At 41.4% G+C, this 13,570-nt stretch overlaps 1 protein-coding gene across 2 annotated transcripts in view; it reads right to left on the bottom strand.

Annotated features, from left to right (window-relative positions):
- SASH1 (SAM and SH3 domain containing 1) overlaps positions 1 to 13,570 on the bottom strand; it is a 141,816-nt gene that overhangs the window by 60,727 nt on the left and 67,519 nt on the right. For both annotated transcript variants that reach the window (XM_006038352.2, XM_025194851.1), the window contains exons 4-7: positions 12,480 to 12,520; positions 11,272 to 11,358; positions 9,076 to 9,188; positions 5,613 to 5,714 (exon numbers count right to left, since the gene is read on the bottom strand). In XM_006038352.2, coding sequence (XP_006038414.2) covers positions 5,613 to 5,714; positions 9,076 to 9,188; positions 11,272 to 11,358; positions 12,480 to 12,520 — 343 coding nt within the window. The remainder of the gene's footprint in view (positions 1 to 5,612; positions 5,715 to 9,075; positions 9,189 to 11,271; positions 11,359 to 12,479; positions 12,521 to 13,570) is intronic.

Raw genomic sequence — 13,570 nt, 5'->3', positions numbered from 1 at the left:
AGGAATGCCCTGGAGCTGAGGTCACCGTGCAAGGGGCCAGCAGAGACTCCACTAACCCAATGGCACCCACTCCAGCTGCCACAGCCAGCCATGTACTCAACCCTGCCTCGGTGCTGAGCCAGGCTCCAGTGCCATTGGCGGGAGGGAGAAGGATGCAGTGCAGCTGGCAGAGTCCACTCCTCTGGGACTGAACCCCTGCTTCCCCCATGTTGAGCTGGGGAGGGCCAGGCCCAGCAGTGCAGAGGAGCCTTCCAGGTCTGGGCTGCAGCAGCACCAGTGCAGTGGGAGACACAGGGAGCCTGGAGTCCTGCCCAGGTCCTGTTGCTGCAGGGGGGGCAGGCAGACCCACCGTGAGCCGAGAGTCTCACTGCTGTGGCAGAAAGGCCTCACCTGACCACCGTGGGGGGCCTGGCACCTCCCTCTCTCCCCCCCATCCTCATGGTGGTGGGATCAGGATCTGGGAATGGGAGGTCTACACCCCAGCCCCTGCCCGTGGGGGTGAAGGGAAGCCATGGCTCCACAGCTGGGCAGCACTCTAGTGACTTAGCTGTGCCCACCACCCCTGCCCACAGCTCACTCCCTGCCAGCAACCTGGGACTTATGTAGCCCTGGGACCATAGTGAAGATGTAAGGGGCTGTGTCCATTCCTGCCAGAGGTCATGAGCTATTGGCTAACCATTTAACCAATATCATTGGAAGAGTTTAAACAGAGCAGTGTAGGGAGACTTGCCTTGCTACCATCACACTGCTTTGGATTAGGAGGTTAGAGTCCCAAGTTATCCAATAAATTGCTACCTTGAATATAGCATAACGGTCACATCAGTTGGCATAAAAAGGAAAGTAATGTGATTGATTGTGAAACTCCCCTCTTTCCCCCTGGACTTTCCAACTCTGAAGAGAGGACAAACAAGCACTTATCTAAAATCTAGAAACAGACTTCCTTGTAATCTGCACCTGCTTTACATCCCAGTGCCTGGCACGAGGCAATGAAAGCCTGTCTCAGTTTAATGCGAGCTTTGATTCCAGCAGAGAGGAAAAACAAACAAATATTAAAATAGATGCAAGTAAATGATTAGAAATGTTACACTCGAGATATTCCACCCCCCATCTGACTGAAAAGACAGCAAGCCTCCTTGGCTTTCTGTGCAAGTAAACAGCAATAAATACACTCCCCACAGAACACACTGGACATATAGAAGTGAGATTGTAAACTAAACTGCATGAACCTGGCAGACAGCCAAGTAGCTACCGATTTGGCAAACCTTAAAAAAAAAAAGGAAGAGATAGAACATATAATTAACAACATGGAAACAACTGACAGCAGCCTCCCTCCCGCCCCAGGAGAGATGACCCTTCTGTTCTTTGTTGATTGTCTTCAGGATATAACTCCACAGAGGTTTGAGTAAAAGCCTCCATTTGTTCTTAGACAAATTTAAATGAGGAGGATTTTGGAAGAAGAGGACAAATTAAATCCTTAAAGCAAAACGAGTGTCGACACCTGCAGCTTATACACGAGTGATACTCGAGCTGTGCAAGTATCAACGTAATCATAGTCTTCTTCTTCAAAAAAACCCACTCAGCTAATTTTGTTTTGGCAATCAAATATTGCTTCTAGACCTAGCCATCTAATTCTGTGCTTTGAGACAGAACAGACCTCAAACTCCAAAGTGCTTAAACTCCCAAAGGTCCCCTTTCCTCCTGTTCTTTCTCTCTAGACTCTCCCTATTGATCAGGATCTCTCTTCGGAAGTCTTCAAGAGGAGACTGGACAGACACCTTGCTGGGATCATTTGATCTCAGCAGTATTCCTTCCCACAGCAGGAGGATTGGACTCAATCTCTCGAGGTCCCTTCTAGCCCTTCATTTCTACGATTCTATGATTTTAACTTCCTGCAACCTTTTCCTATCTCTATCTTTATCTTGAGATACGTTGATGCCTTAGGCCCCCCTCTACATGTTGCACATAAGGTGTGATTAACCAGCAAGTTATTGTGACCCAGCTACACGGTTAACCAGTGGATGGCATGCTGAAACAAGCAATAAGCCACAAAGTTATTCTACAAAAAATGTGTAACGACTTTGTAGCTTGTTTTAATCACACCATTAATTGAATATGTAGTTAGGTGCTCCCCTGTAGCTGGGAGGCCCTTCAACTGAGGACTCAAAGCCACAGGGGTGTGGCACATGTGTCATGGCATGGCTGTAGAGCACTTCAGGGGCCCGATTATGCAAAAAATGTAACTTCTATCTGCACCCAAAGAGTCTGCAAGTTGAACCAACATTAAGAATTGTGCTCTTTTTAATCTCTGGTCAAAGTGAAGATTTAAAAGGGACCCTGTTACCTTGAAAGTTGTCACTTTCACTAAACTCTTAAACTGCCGTATAAGAGCCTGAAATAGTTTCTCAATAGGTTGTCGTGTTTGCTCCTGAACTTACAGGTGGGAGGTACCTTGGGGACCCTGAGCATTATGGCACCATCCATGATACCCTTGGGTCAGGTAGATAGTGCCTCCATTCCCAAGTTACAACCCAGATACTTTTTTGGCCTTATACTGGTTAAGAGTAGCTGTTTTCTCTGTGTATTACTACTAGCTGTGCTAGTGTAGGGTGCAAAGAGGTACATACACACGAGCATCTTCAAAGCCATACATGGGAGCAATGTAGTGAAACAATCACTGCCAAGCACCAATGCTGGCTACACGCAAAGCTCTGACTGCAAAACAAAGACACTGAAAACAGGGAGAAAAAATGATAGCTTTCTTTAATTTCTTTCCCCTTCACTAATCTCATGCTGCATATGTAGCATTAGTGCGAATCAAATGTTTGGATGGAAATGAGAACTTCAAGTTCATGATGCCCATTAAAAACTGCTTCGTAACACTTTGGCTATGACTAAAGCAAAAAGGATTACAAAATCTTTAGAGCCACAGCCCAAAGAGTTTTAATTAAAACCAGAAATTCCAGTTTGGGTGACTCATATTAAAAATCATTTCCTGAGGTTTTATTCCTGTCATAAAAAGCTGGGAGAAAAGTGGGCTTTTATTTAAACAACAAGGCTCCTGTATTGGGAAATCCCCTTCCTTGATGGCGTCCACGAAATGAGTTTGGTGGGTTTGGTTCAGTTCACCCACTTTAACTGCCATTTCATTAGGGTCCCAATCATAAACCTTATCATCACGAACAGACATTGGATGCAAGTGGCCTGAACAGCCCAGAGCCTTACATCTGTCAAAAGGTGGCTGGCCTCTGGTCTACGTTGAAACTGTGGCCCATTAGTAAAGCAGTCACTGGTCTTGTCTATGCTTTCCCTGTAGACAGACTTGCCTGCAGATCTCAAACCAGACACTTTTAGCATGCTAGGCAACGTCTCTACCCAGAGCAGCAGGGGTAGAAAGCAGAAGTTGGACGAATGAGGGGGAGCTCAGAGACTCTAGCAGCAGCAGCACCTGGAGCAATATGCAAAGTAGTGGGCACTGGGCATTTGTCATGGGCTGCGAGTCAGACGGCCCTACTCTAGGTGAAGCCCAATTAATAAGTCTCTTTTGTTTCTCACTTCAGGGTAAATAGATTGCCAGCAGAATCCATTTGAAATAAAATTATGAGAGGGGGCAAAAATCTGGATAGCCACATTGAAACTGGCTACAGGGGCCCCACAAATAATTTAGCAGGAAGATGGTTACCAGAAAAGCAGAGAGAAGCAACACCAGTCTGACCTCTGAATAGAGACATCCAGGGAAACCAAGTTTAAGGAAAAGGTACTAGTCAATGAGGGAGTGGGGAGCAGGAGAGGGAAACACTGACCCAAACTCTATCCTCAAAGGTTTGACCTTGGGTAGATTTGGCAAAGAGGAGTGGTGGGAGCAGCAACCCATACAACGGAGGTGGCTACATCTCTCCTCCCAGCATCCTTGCCCTTCCCCTTCCACTCTTCAGGCAGACCACGTGGCGGGAACCTCTGGGGACTTTTTAAAGTCCCCAGAGCAGGTAAGAATCCCCCACCCTTCCCCTCCATGCTCAGTCAAGTCCTGCCCCCATCTCCTTCCACACTCACAGCTGCCACTTGCCCTGCTGTCCTGGGTCAGTGGACACTTCATAACCACTCCTCCCTTCTCTTGCAGACTTCTCAGTTGCAGATACCATATCTGATAGTCACACACCTCAGAGGGGAATAGCCCAGACTCTGTTACGAGAGCACTGTAATTGTAATTTGTTGGGCCATAAGCCTAAAAGGTGTGTTATAGGAAGCTTATATTTTGAAACCTGGGGATAAGGGACCCAAAAGAGCAATTTAAACATATGGTCTTTCTTTGTTTGATTACCACATTGTCCAGGGACATGGAGCCAGCTAATCTAATTCATATATACTGTTATAAATGGTAACATCTAAGCCTCTTTTGGGTGGCATAAAGCAAGGCTGACTGTTAATAACCCTTCTTTTGGAGTAGTGACTGAACAAAGTGGTGTAACTGGTATAAAGAAGGAAAGGGAGGATGGAAATACACTTACAGCACACACACTCATTCTGCAAGCACAAAGGAGGGAAAGACAGCTGGATTAGAAAACGCCTTGGAGGACTACCAGCAAAACAGAGAAGTCTGTCCTCCAGCTAGATGTCAGGAAGAGCACCCGAAATTATCAGCCACTCTCAGTTCCCGCTTACTTGAAGATGAGCAAATTCTATTTTCAAGAATGCTCAAAGGCTAATCTTCCCCTGCTACCAAATAATTTAAATCCCCAAGTAACATGACATAGCTTTTCTTTCTTCACTCAGTGATGAGAAGCTAACCTCCCACTGTGTTTAGTAAGAGATTCCATTCGTGGTAAAAAAATATAAATGGACTCACGGGCCTATGATTTAATTATGTGGGCTACAGAGAGTCTGGGTCTGACAGCCAAATTTGCTTGGCTGTAAGATTTGTCTATGAACTTTCAATTAGTGAAATGGAAGGGAATAAACAACTCAATAAAAATAAAGATATTTGGAAGGAAAAATTAATTGACTCAGTCTCATGTGATACAAAGACTATCCAGCATCCATAAAAGCAAGGAAACTCATTAGAATCTGCAAAGATCAGATGTAAAGAAAAGAAAAGAAAAGAAAAGAAAAGAAAAGAAAAGAAAGCTGCTTGTTTATAGGTCTGGCATAAACTGCAAACTTTCTGGACTGATTGTTAGCAAATGGAGGGTTGGAACGGTTTGACTTGGGAGCAGCAGGCATTCAAGTCCTAGCCAGATCTTTAACTTGTGGAAATCAGCAAGCTCTTCAGAACCTGCAGGGTCTTGCTGCTTTCCACCTGCTGAGGAGCTGGACTTGAGTCTGGCAAAGTGCTATAGTTGCTCCAAAATATTCAGAACATATTTTCTATACATTTTTAGCAGTCGGGTATTTTATGTATTGAGTTATTCAGTGATGAAAAAAAAAGGAGTATTGTATTCAAAGCTTGCTCAAAACAATGAACCCTGAGGATTTTCCATCACTGCTGCAGACTCCCTGAGGGCTAGGAAGTAGCAGCATTTGGGTTGCCATCGAGGAAAACATTTCAGTAAAACATCAATAGAAACTCTGGCAGTATTAAATTGTCAGGAAGCTATATCCTAGAGAAAAGCACTTACATTGCAATTAGAAGACCCATCAAATGTTGGATAAGAACTGTCAGGCCAGTCTGCAGAGTCTACAGTGCTTGATTGCCTGTGCTGGGCTTCATATTCCTTCAGCTGAAATTAAAAAAAAAGAAAATGTTATCTGATATATGCTAAACTATGAGATCTCCATAAACCCACATAGCAGCAGTCCATACAGCAAATATCTCCAATTTCTGTTCATACAATTGAGAGCAAGAAAAAAAATTTCTGCAGTGCATATCCTTTTATTTCCTCTTTTTTAGATTTAAACTTAGACTTAAAAATACTTCTGATGACAAGACACAAACATAACAAAAAAGAAACAATCTGGAAACACTGTGGTAAGCTGAGACTCACAAGATGCAAATTATATATCCCCTTTTCAGAGGGATACGTTGCAAGAGAAATTGCAAAGAATATCTTGACTAAGGATATGTAGTGCAAAGAAAACAATCTTAGGATGGGAGGCTGATCAGCTCTTTTATATTCAAAACCAAAGATTCTATTTTACATTTTTCAATTTTAATACATAAAAAGAAAATCAAGTCCTATGGGGCCAAATTATCAAGGAGGCACAGAAGCGGATGACCAAAATTTTACTTCCATTTATTGCACCGACAACATTCAAAGGCATGTATATATACTTAAATTGGGAAACTACATTCTTTGATAAACATTTGTGTGATCAAGTAGAGGATTTGTAGATACAACAGAAATACGTAAGAATTTGGCAAGCCAGACCAAGGTCTAAAAGATAGATCTCTAAATGCTTTCAATTCCAAGTTTAAAGCTTTGGATAATGCCCTGCTATCCACGAAGACACTGTCTTTAACTCTGATGGGATTAGGATCAAGTCTTATGGTTACTAAGGATAACACATACTACTGAAATCACTTAAATACATTTTGTTGGTGGTAATTTGGACCACTATAGGGAAACCGTACAACTACATGCATTTGAATTGTATAATGGAATTGTACTGTTAGCAAAAAATTAAATGGTATTATTAAATATAATGGGTAAAATTTTAATTGCGCAAAAGTTGAGAAACAGATTAAAGTTCCCACAGTAACTTTAAAACTAACCATGTGCTTTCATTATATGATTTGTATAGCATTTTAGAGACAGAACTGTCAGCAAAATACTTAATATAAAAACTGGAACTTTTGCTTCTATAACATTCTACTGTAAGAAACTGTATGTAGAGATACAGAATTTGAATGGCATTTTATCAGTAAATTCAGTGCTTTCCTATAATCTCAGCTTCTTATACTGTATATTGTGTCATCATTTGCACAAGACTGCTGTGAAAAACCTTAAAACTGAACTTCTTGGCTCTTGCACAACTAACATTTCAGACTTATTGCTGCACTAACACACTATTATTCATTTAAATTACTTGGGGTTTTTTATCTTTTAAATCAGAAATACTCATTTCAGCCACTGCACTTTGTGAAGAAATGCAGCTGCCTGCACTTCTCCAAAAACTGCAAGTCTCCACAAGGAGTGAATAGATTTCCTTGAAATTTAAAGCAAAAATATCATCTTATGGCCAAGAACAAGCAGGAAATATCAGCCTAACAGTGAATTATTTTAGAATGTTTTAAACCAATGAAAATTGAGGCTTGCAATCAAATTTCATCTCAGCCATAAACAGCATGAAAGCAGTAAAAAGGAAAAGCATTCTTGGAATAATAACCAGAAGCTGCAAAACCTGAAGTTAACCAAAACTCTGAAGGTGAGGAAATGTCACACAAATGGATTATTCTTTTATGAGCAATTGATCCTAGAAAGATGTTAAAGCAGATAACTGCAGTGGTGGCCTAAATGGGCTTAATTTTACTTGGTGTTAATAAAGACTGGATTAACTCAGTATACAGACAGGAGAAGTAATTGGGAAAAGACAACGCAGAATTCTACACCAAAATATGTCATACTGCCCTCTCACAGACAGAAAAAACTTTCTGAGTGATGCCAAGTAAATAATTATTTCAGGATGCACTGACACATTTACTCTTCTCCATTTTCATGTGATAGAACTATGAGCTATTATGATTGTATACAATGCTGAAGAGATTATATTATTATTCATACAAACCCACAATCTACACCTGCCTTTATAGACAAATAAAAGACACCGCATTGTTTCTCCAATTGAAGAGTATGGATAGGTGTTCATTTCTAGTGTAGCAAATTCCTGGAAAATTTGCAGTGTTAGAAATCTTTCTAAGAGAGGGACTAAACACAGTGTTTCAGCCTGCAGCCACCCCTTGTCTCATGCTCCCTGTGCCTTCTCTAGACTAGGATCACCACCAGTCTGGGGTAGGTATGAAAGGCAGCTGCTGCTTGATCTCTCCTAGTCCCCAGGAGTGGTGGAGCAGGGGAAAAGCACCTTCCCTAAGGCAGCATGACTCCAGTCCTGGGAACACACAAGGCAGCATAGCCCTGCTGTTTGACTCCTGGTCTACAGTGAGGAAAATTATATGTATTCATTCCTGCATGATAAACCCTTGAGCAGGAGAGACCTTCCTCAATGAAAGGGGAGAATTTTTCTTCCAGATATGACACGTTTCCTGTGGGAGAAACTGTGTCAATGCCTGTACACTCCCAGTTTCTATTGAGAGAGCAGCATTTCTCCAACTATGAATGTAATCCTTGTCCATACCTTAAGTTTGATACTGCTCAATGAGTGGGTATAATGGAGGGTGATGAAGGGTAAGATAAGACAAGAATGAGGACTCAATCATGTGATTTCTTTTACATTATATAGCAAAGGGCACATATGTTCTTCAGCTGTTACATAGGATTGTTTTAGAATGCCACAGCAAGACAGCCAAGTCCAAACTGATCACTGCCTTTCCTTCTCTTTATGAGTAAAAACCCAAACCTTTGAAGGTGTCAGACTGGTTCAGACAGTGATGCTCTTGCCTTGAACAGGGGATCTAGCTCATCTATTGAGGTCCCGTCCAGCCCCATTTTGTTCCCATCATTTTAGTTCATCTAATGTCCTAGTGCATTTTTTCTAAAGTCTGTGGACTTTGCTGCACTGCACATCCTTAGCATTCAGTATTACAACTGATGTTGCCAGGCCTAATACTCTTCCAAACCTGGCTAAGGCACCAATTTTCATTCAGGACTACATATCTGTCAGGCTTGAAGGCATAAGAAATTTTGTACCCAAAGGAATACTTGTTTACTGGACAATGTAAAAGTGGGATTTTGGTTGAAAATATAAAATCAGCCTTTATTACGGAGCCAGCACTGCCAGAACAAAAAGTCATTTGCATACTCCTATCACAGTCAGAGATACTGTGTACTACTGCTTTGCTCTTTGAGTAATAGTACAGTGATCTGAAAAGCCCCATTCCAGGTCAACATATGATATACAGGCTACAGCACATACTCTCCAGAGTGAGGAGGTAATAAAAGATGGGTAACTATTTGCATTTCATACCCTAGCAAGCGCTTCCTCAATGGTGATCATCTTCTCTTTGACCATCATCATCAGCTGGATCCGTTCTTCATCACTCATCGTGATCTCACTGGCCACATAACCAACATCCTCTCCTGGAGGACAAAAGGAAGAGATGAAAAGCTTTAAAAAAAAAGGACACAGCACTGACAGGAAAGGGTATGGAAATGACACTTTCCCAATACTGCTTCAGCTCCAGAACGTGGGTCCCATGGGGCTGTGCACCATAGGTAGGTCTGGGAAGGGGAAAAAGGTTCTTGTCACAGCCTTATGATGGTTACTGTATCAGGGCAAAGAGTCTAAATGCAGATTCTCATTTTTTCTGCACAAGGGAAATATAACTTTATTTCTCCCCAGCAGCCAAAATTATGGCTTCCTGCCAACAACAGGCAACTGGATTTGGGCACTGAAAGCAAGAGGGCAAAATATGTAGAAAGCAACTACAGCACATCCTTGGTCATCTAAATCCTTGATTATTCCAGGGCAACCTTACTTGAGTAACTCATAACTCCTGCTATTGTGTAACAAACTGTTCTCTTTTTAAGCTTTATTTAATACAGCACTGTATCTCTATTCTTAAGTTTCATACAGTGCTGTAACTTTCAACTGTTCGGATTATATATTGTTCTCCTTTAAGCTTTATTTAATACAGTACTGTATCTCTCTACTCTTAACAGTTTGATTCAGTAACTTGTAGCTCTTGGTACTGTATAACAAACTGATCTTTTAAGTTTACTGTATTTAGTATCTGTACCATTAAGTTTGGTATGGTTTTGCATTATGTCCTGTGTTGGCCTGTATCACTCCTCATGAGATTCTGCTGTTTCATTTATCTGAAAGTATTCACCCCATCTGAATTGATTTTTGGCAGGTGCTTTCCACAGGGGTTAGATAACTGGGCACGAACCACATGATGTAAATTGCAACGCAGTGGGCGCATCTACACATATATTTACATCTCATTAAATGTACTGCTCAGTAAATGGGAATAGGCCGGCGTCCACATTTGTAGGCATTAAGGTGCATTAATGCTGTGTGTGGACTGTGCAGTACGGGCACATGTCTACACGTGCATGCCTTTACTGCGCAGTAACTATGGTGATTTACACAAACATGGGTGTAAATTTGGTGCTTGTATGATGCAGATATCAAATTTATGCCTGATTAGTTACTGCACAGTAACGCATGTTTAGACGCCTTACTATGCAGTAACACTGTGTGTATGGACTGACTTGGGACCTTTTTATTGGTCTCCTGATTCGATTTGGATTCAGAGATTTGGCCGCTGAATTGGGCCAAATCTCCTCCAAATTGAATCAGCACCCGAAGCTTCGCACAGCCCTAATAGGCAGCTGTGTGCAAAGGTAGCAACAGTCTGAGCCTCTAATTGTGAACTGCAACATGGAGACTATACAGAACCACAGCCCAGCTTTGAAAAGGCAAATCTCACTCTCAAATGAGCTCTGACCCGGTAAAAAAGAATCAAATTGCATATATATGTCCATGTATATATTGAAAGGCATGTCTTTTCCTATTCACCAGGGATTCACAGTGGTGTTTTCAAAGCAATGTAGAGCAGTAGTTCTCAACCTTGTTTTTCTTCATGTGTGACCAAACTTTATAATCAGAAATGGCCCCAGGGCTGCAGCGAAAAAGAGCTTGGCATCTACACTCACCAGTTGTGTGTACACAGACTCTGGTCACAGCCACTCTCTCTTCTCCTCTTTTCCCTGCCACTGAACTCAGATTGCTCAAAACAGCTCAGTGTATATGCAGAGCTCCAGCAGGAGCCATGTTGACATGTTGGTGAGGTCAGACAGGGACATGTTATTAGGTGACAGGCCATTCACATCTGCTTTATGGACTGCAGGTTGAACACCACTGATGTAGAGGATTTGAACATGCATCATCCACTAATGGAGTTCCCTCATTTCCCATTGTCTTCAATGAGAATAGGTATCCAGTTTTGCAGTCTAACAGCTTATAAATCATCATTCTGATACAATTTAAGTCACAAAGAATCAAATATGCCATCTGCTGCTTATCCAGCTGCTTGGACATATTTGCCATGCTACCAATATTCATTTTACTTTCTATTTTGTTATATTTGTTTCTTAGATTCTATAGTGTTACAGAGACTCATTCACTGATAGGGCACTGTCCCCTTAAAGGCTTTACCTTTTGAAGTCTGTCTCATTATTCCTTTCTGGTTCTTTCGGAAATTCTGCCAAAAATACTTATTTTTCTTTTTCCAGTCTGCTTTCCCTACACAGAACAGGACAAAAAGTACAGATAAGGAATGTTAACAAGAAAATTTAAATTTTTCCTTAAAAACTACATCATACATTTACCAAGGAAAAAAAATCCCCAGATTGGCTCTTTTTCTTATTTTCTCTTGAAAATGAAATAACTATACTTAGCACTAACCAAAATAAACACACATGCTTAATAATGTGTTAATCACGGATGGCATGGCCAATTGAGATAAGCCAGTGAGAGGCATTTTTTGAATTATAAACATAGGAAATTTTGCATGAATTTTGACATTTAACTGTTAACATCAAGCATTCCTGTGTTTTAGAGTGTTTTGCTTTTTTATTCCATTTTGATGAGCCACAATTATTTAGATTAAAATCCCAAATCAGATAAGAACTATTATTTTTTTCATATTCTTTTTGCTAATCTGCATAAGAAATTCTATAAGTCTAGCAACTATAGCTATATTTCCCACCATGAATTTGTTTGTTAACTTAGACGAAATTGGGGAGGAGAAAAAAAAGAGAGGAAGGGTGGCCCTAGACAGATCAAAAGCAAAAACAATGGCCTCACCCTCCAGAAGTCCCCCAGGGATTTTATTAATATAGCTAAAGATTATTATAGCAGGTAAAAGGCGTGAAAAGACACTGAAAATCATCTCTTTGAAATATAAATATAGCCTCTGAAAACAACATAAACAGTTTAATATAATAGGGAGAGAGCCTGGTAAGTGATGCCAAATGATTTGAAATATAGTAGTGAGTTATTCACCATGAGAGGTAGTTTTGAGGAGGCAATAGACAGAGAGCAACAATATTCTGCCATTCAGGCCTCTGCTGCACAGTGGACAAAGCAGTCGCCTAGAGATGCATCACTTAATTTTAAAGGATGTAAAAGTCCTATCAATCCCACCCTCAACCCGGCTTTAGTGAGGCTGGGGATACTCAGCCCTTCTAATACTTGCACACTTGAAAAACCAAAACTTAACTATTTCATAGATTTCATAGACATTAGGGCTGGAAGGGACCTTGTAAGATCATCGGGTCCAGCCCCCTTCCCAAGGGGCAGAAATTAAATATATTTAATTTGTGGATAAAACAGAAGCAACAAATACAATGAAATATACTGACCTACAGAGCCGTCTTCAGAACTTGATTTATGAATGGAGAGTCTAGAAAGGAAAATGGAAAAAGACTTATTGACTTTTCACATTGCATAAGAACTGTACAGTAAATTGTGGTTTCAAACAATTGCATCAGCAAATCTTATTTCTTCCTTTTCTTGTCTTGTGAGCTCGAGACAGTAGACAAACCAGTCACAGTAACCAAGTTCCTCTCTGAAAGTTCTGAAAAAAAACTTTGTATGACTGATCTGAGAACACGGACATTAAAAAGACTACATATTGTCCCTTGCTTCCTACTTCATCTGTCTAAAAAAGTAGCATTCGGTTTTAGAAACCATAACACAGAGATGTATTTATTCAGTTATTTTGTTTAGCTGACAATAGAAACATGTTTTGCACTTCTACAGCATCTTATGTCCAGGGTGCAAAAAGAGGTTTGTAAATATTCATCAATCAGAGCCTCAGGATCCCACTGTGAGGGAGACAGCAATTATTTCACTCACTCCACAGAGAGGCAAACCAAGGCTTGGCCAAGGCTATGCAGAATGTCTGTGAAAAAGCAGAGCACATGAGCCTGTTCTTTTGATTCCCATCCACATGCTGTGATGCTTCCTTACTGAAAAGCTAACAGAACATGCTGCTGTTAATAAAATAAAATAATAATATTTTTTTAAAAACCAGCCACGTGTTAAGTACCATATTTTCTCGCATATAAGAGGTCCCCAAATAGAACACATGCCCTATTTTTGGAAGACCCCAAGAATGGGAAAAAGTCTTACCACAGAATAAGGGTCCAGAGGTCTGAAAAGTACTAGGGGTCTGGGGTCTCTGCAGCTGGGGACTGTGTGCCAGGGCCCAATCCACCATAGTGACTGTGGGGCTCCAGGGCAGAGCCAAGTCCAACATGCTGGCACTGACACCATGTAGCAGGGCCGGATCTGGCATGCTGAGTACTGGGGTTGTGTGCAAGCCCGGTCCTGAGATCTAAGTGGAGTCTGTGACCTCATGCTGGCTCTGGAACCACGTGCCGGGTCAGACAGCTGGCCCAATTCAGCGCACAGGGAGAGGGGCTCCCCATAGGTCTGAAAATTTGGTGGG

The sequence above is a fragment of the Alligator sinensis genome, unplaced genomic scaffold, assembly GCF_000455745.1.
Source record: "Alligator sinensis unplaced genomic scaffold, ASM45574v1 scaffold179_1, whole genome shotgun sequence".
Classification (NCBI taxonomy): domain Eukaryota; kingdom Metazoa; phylum Chordata; order Crocodylia; family Alligatoridae; genus Alligator; species Alligator sinensis.
Note: the sequence above shows the minus strand (reverse complement) of the source record. Positions and strands in the feature narration are given on the sequence as shown.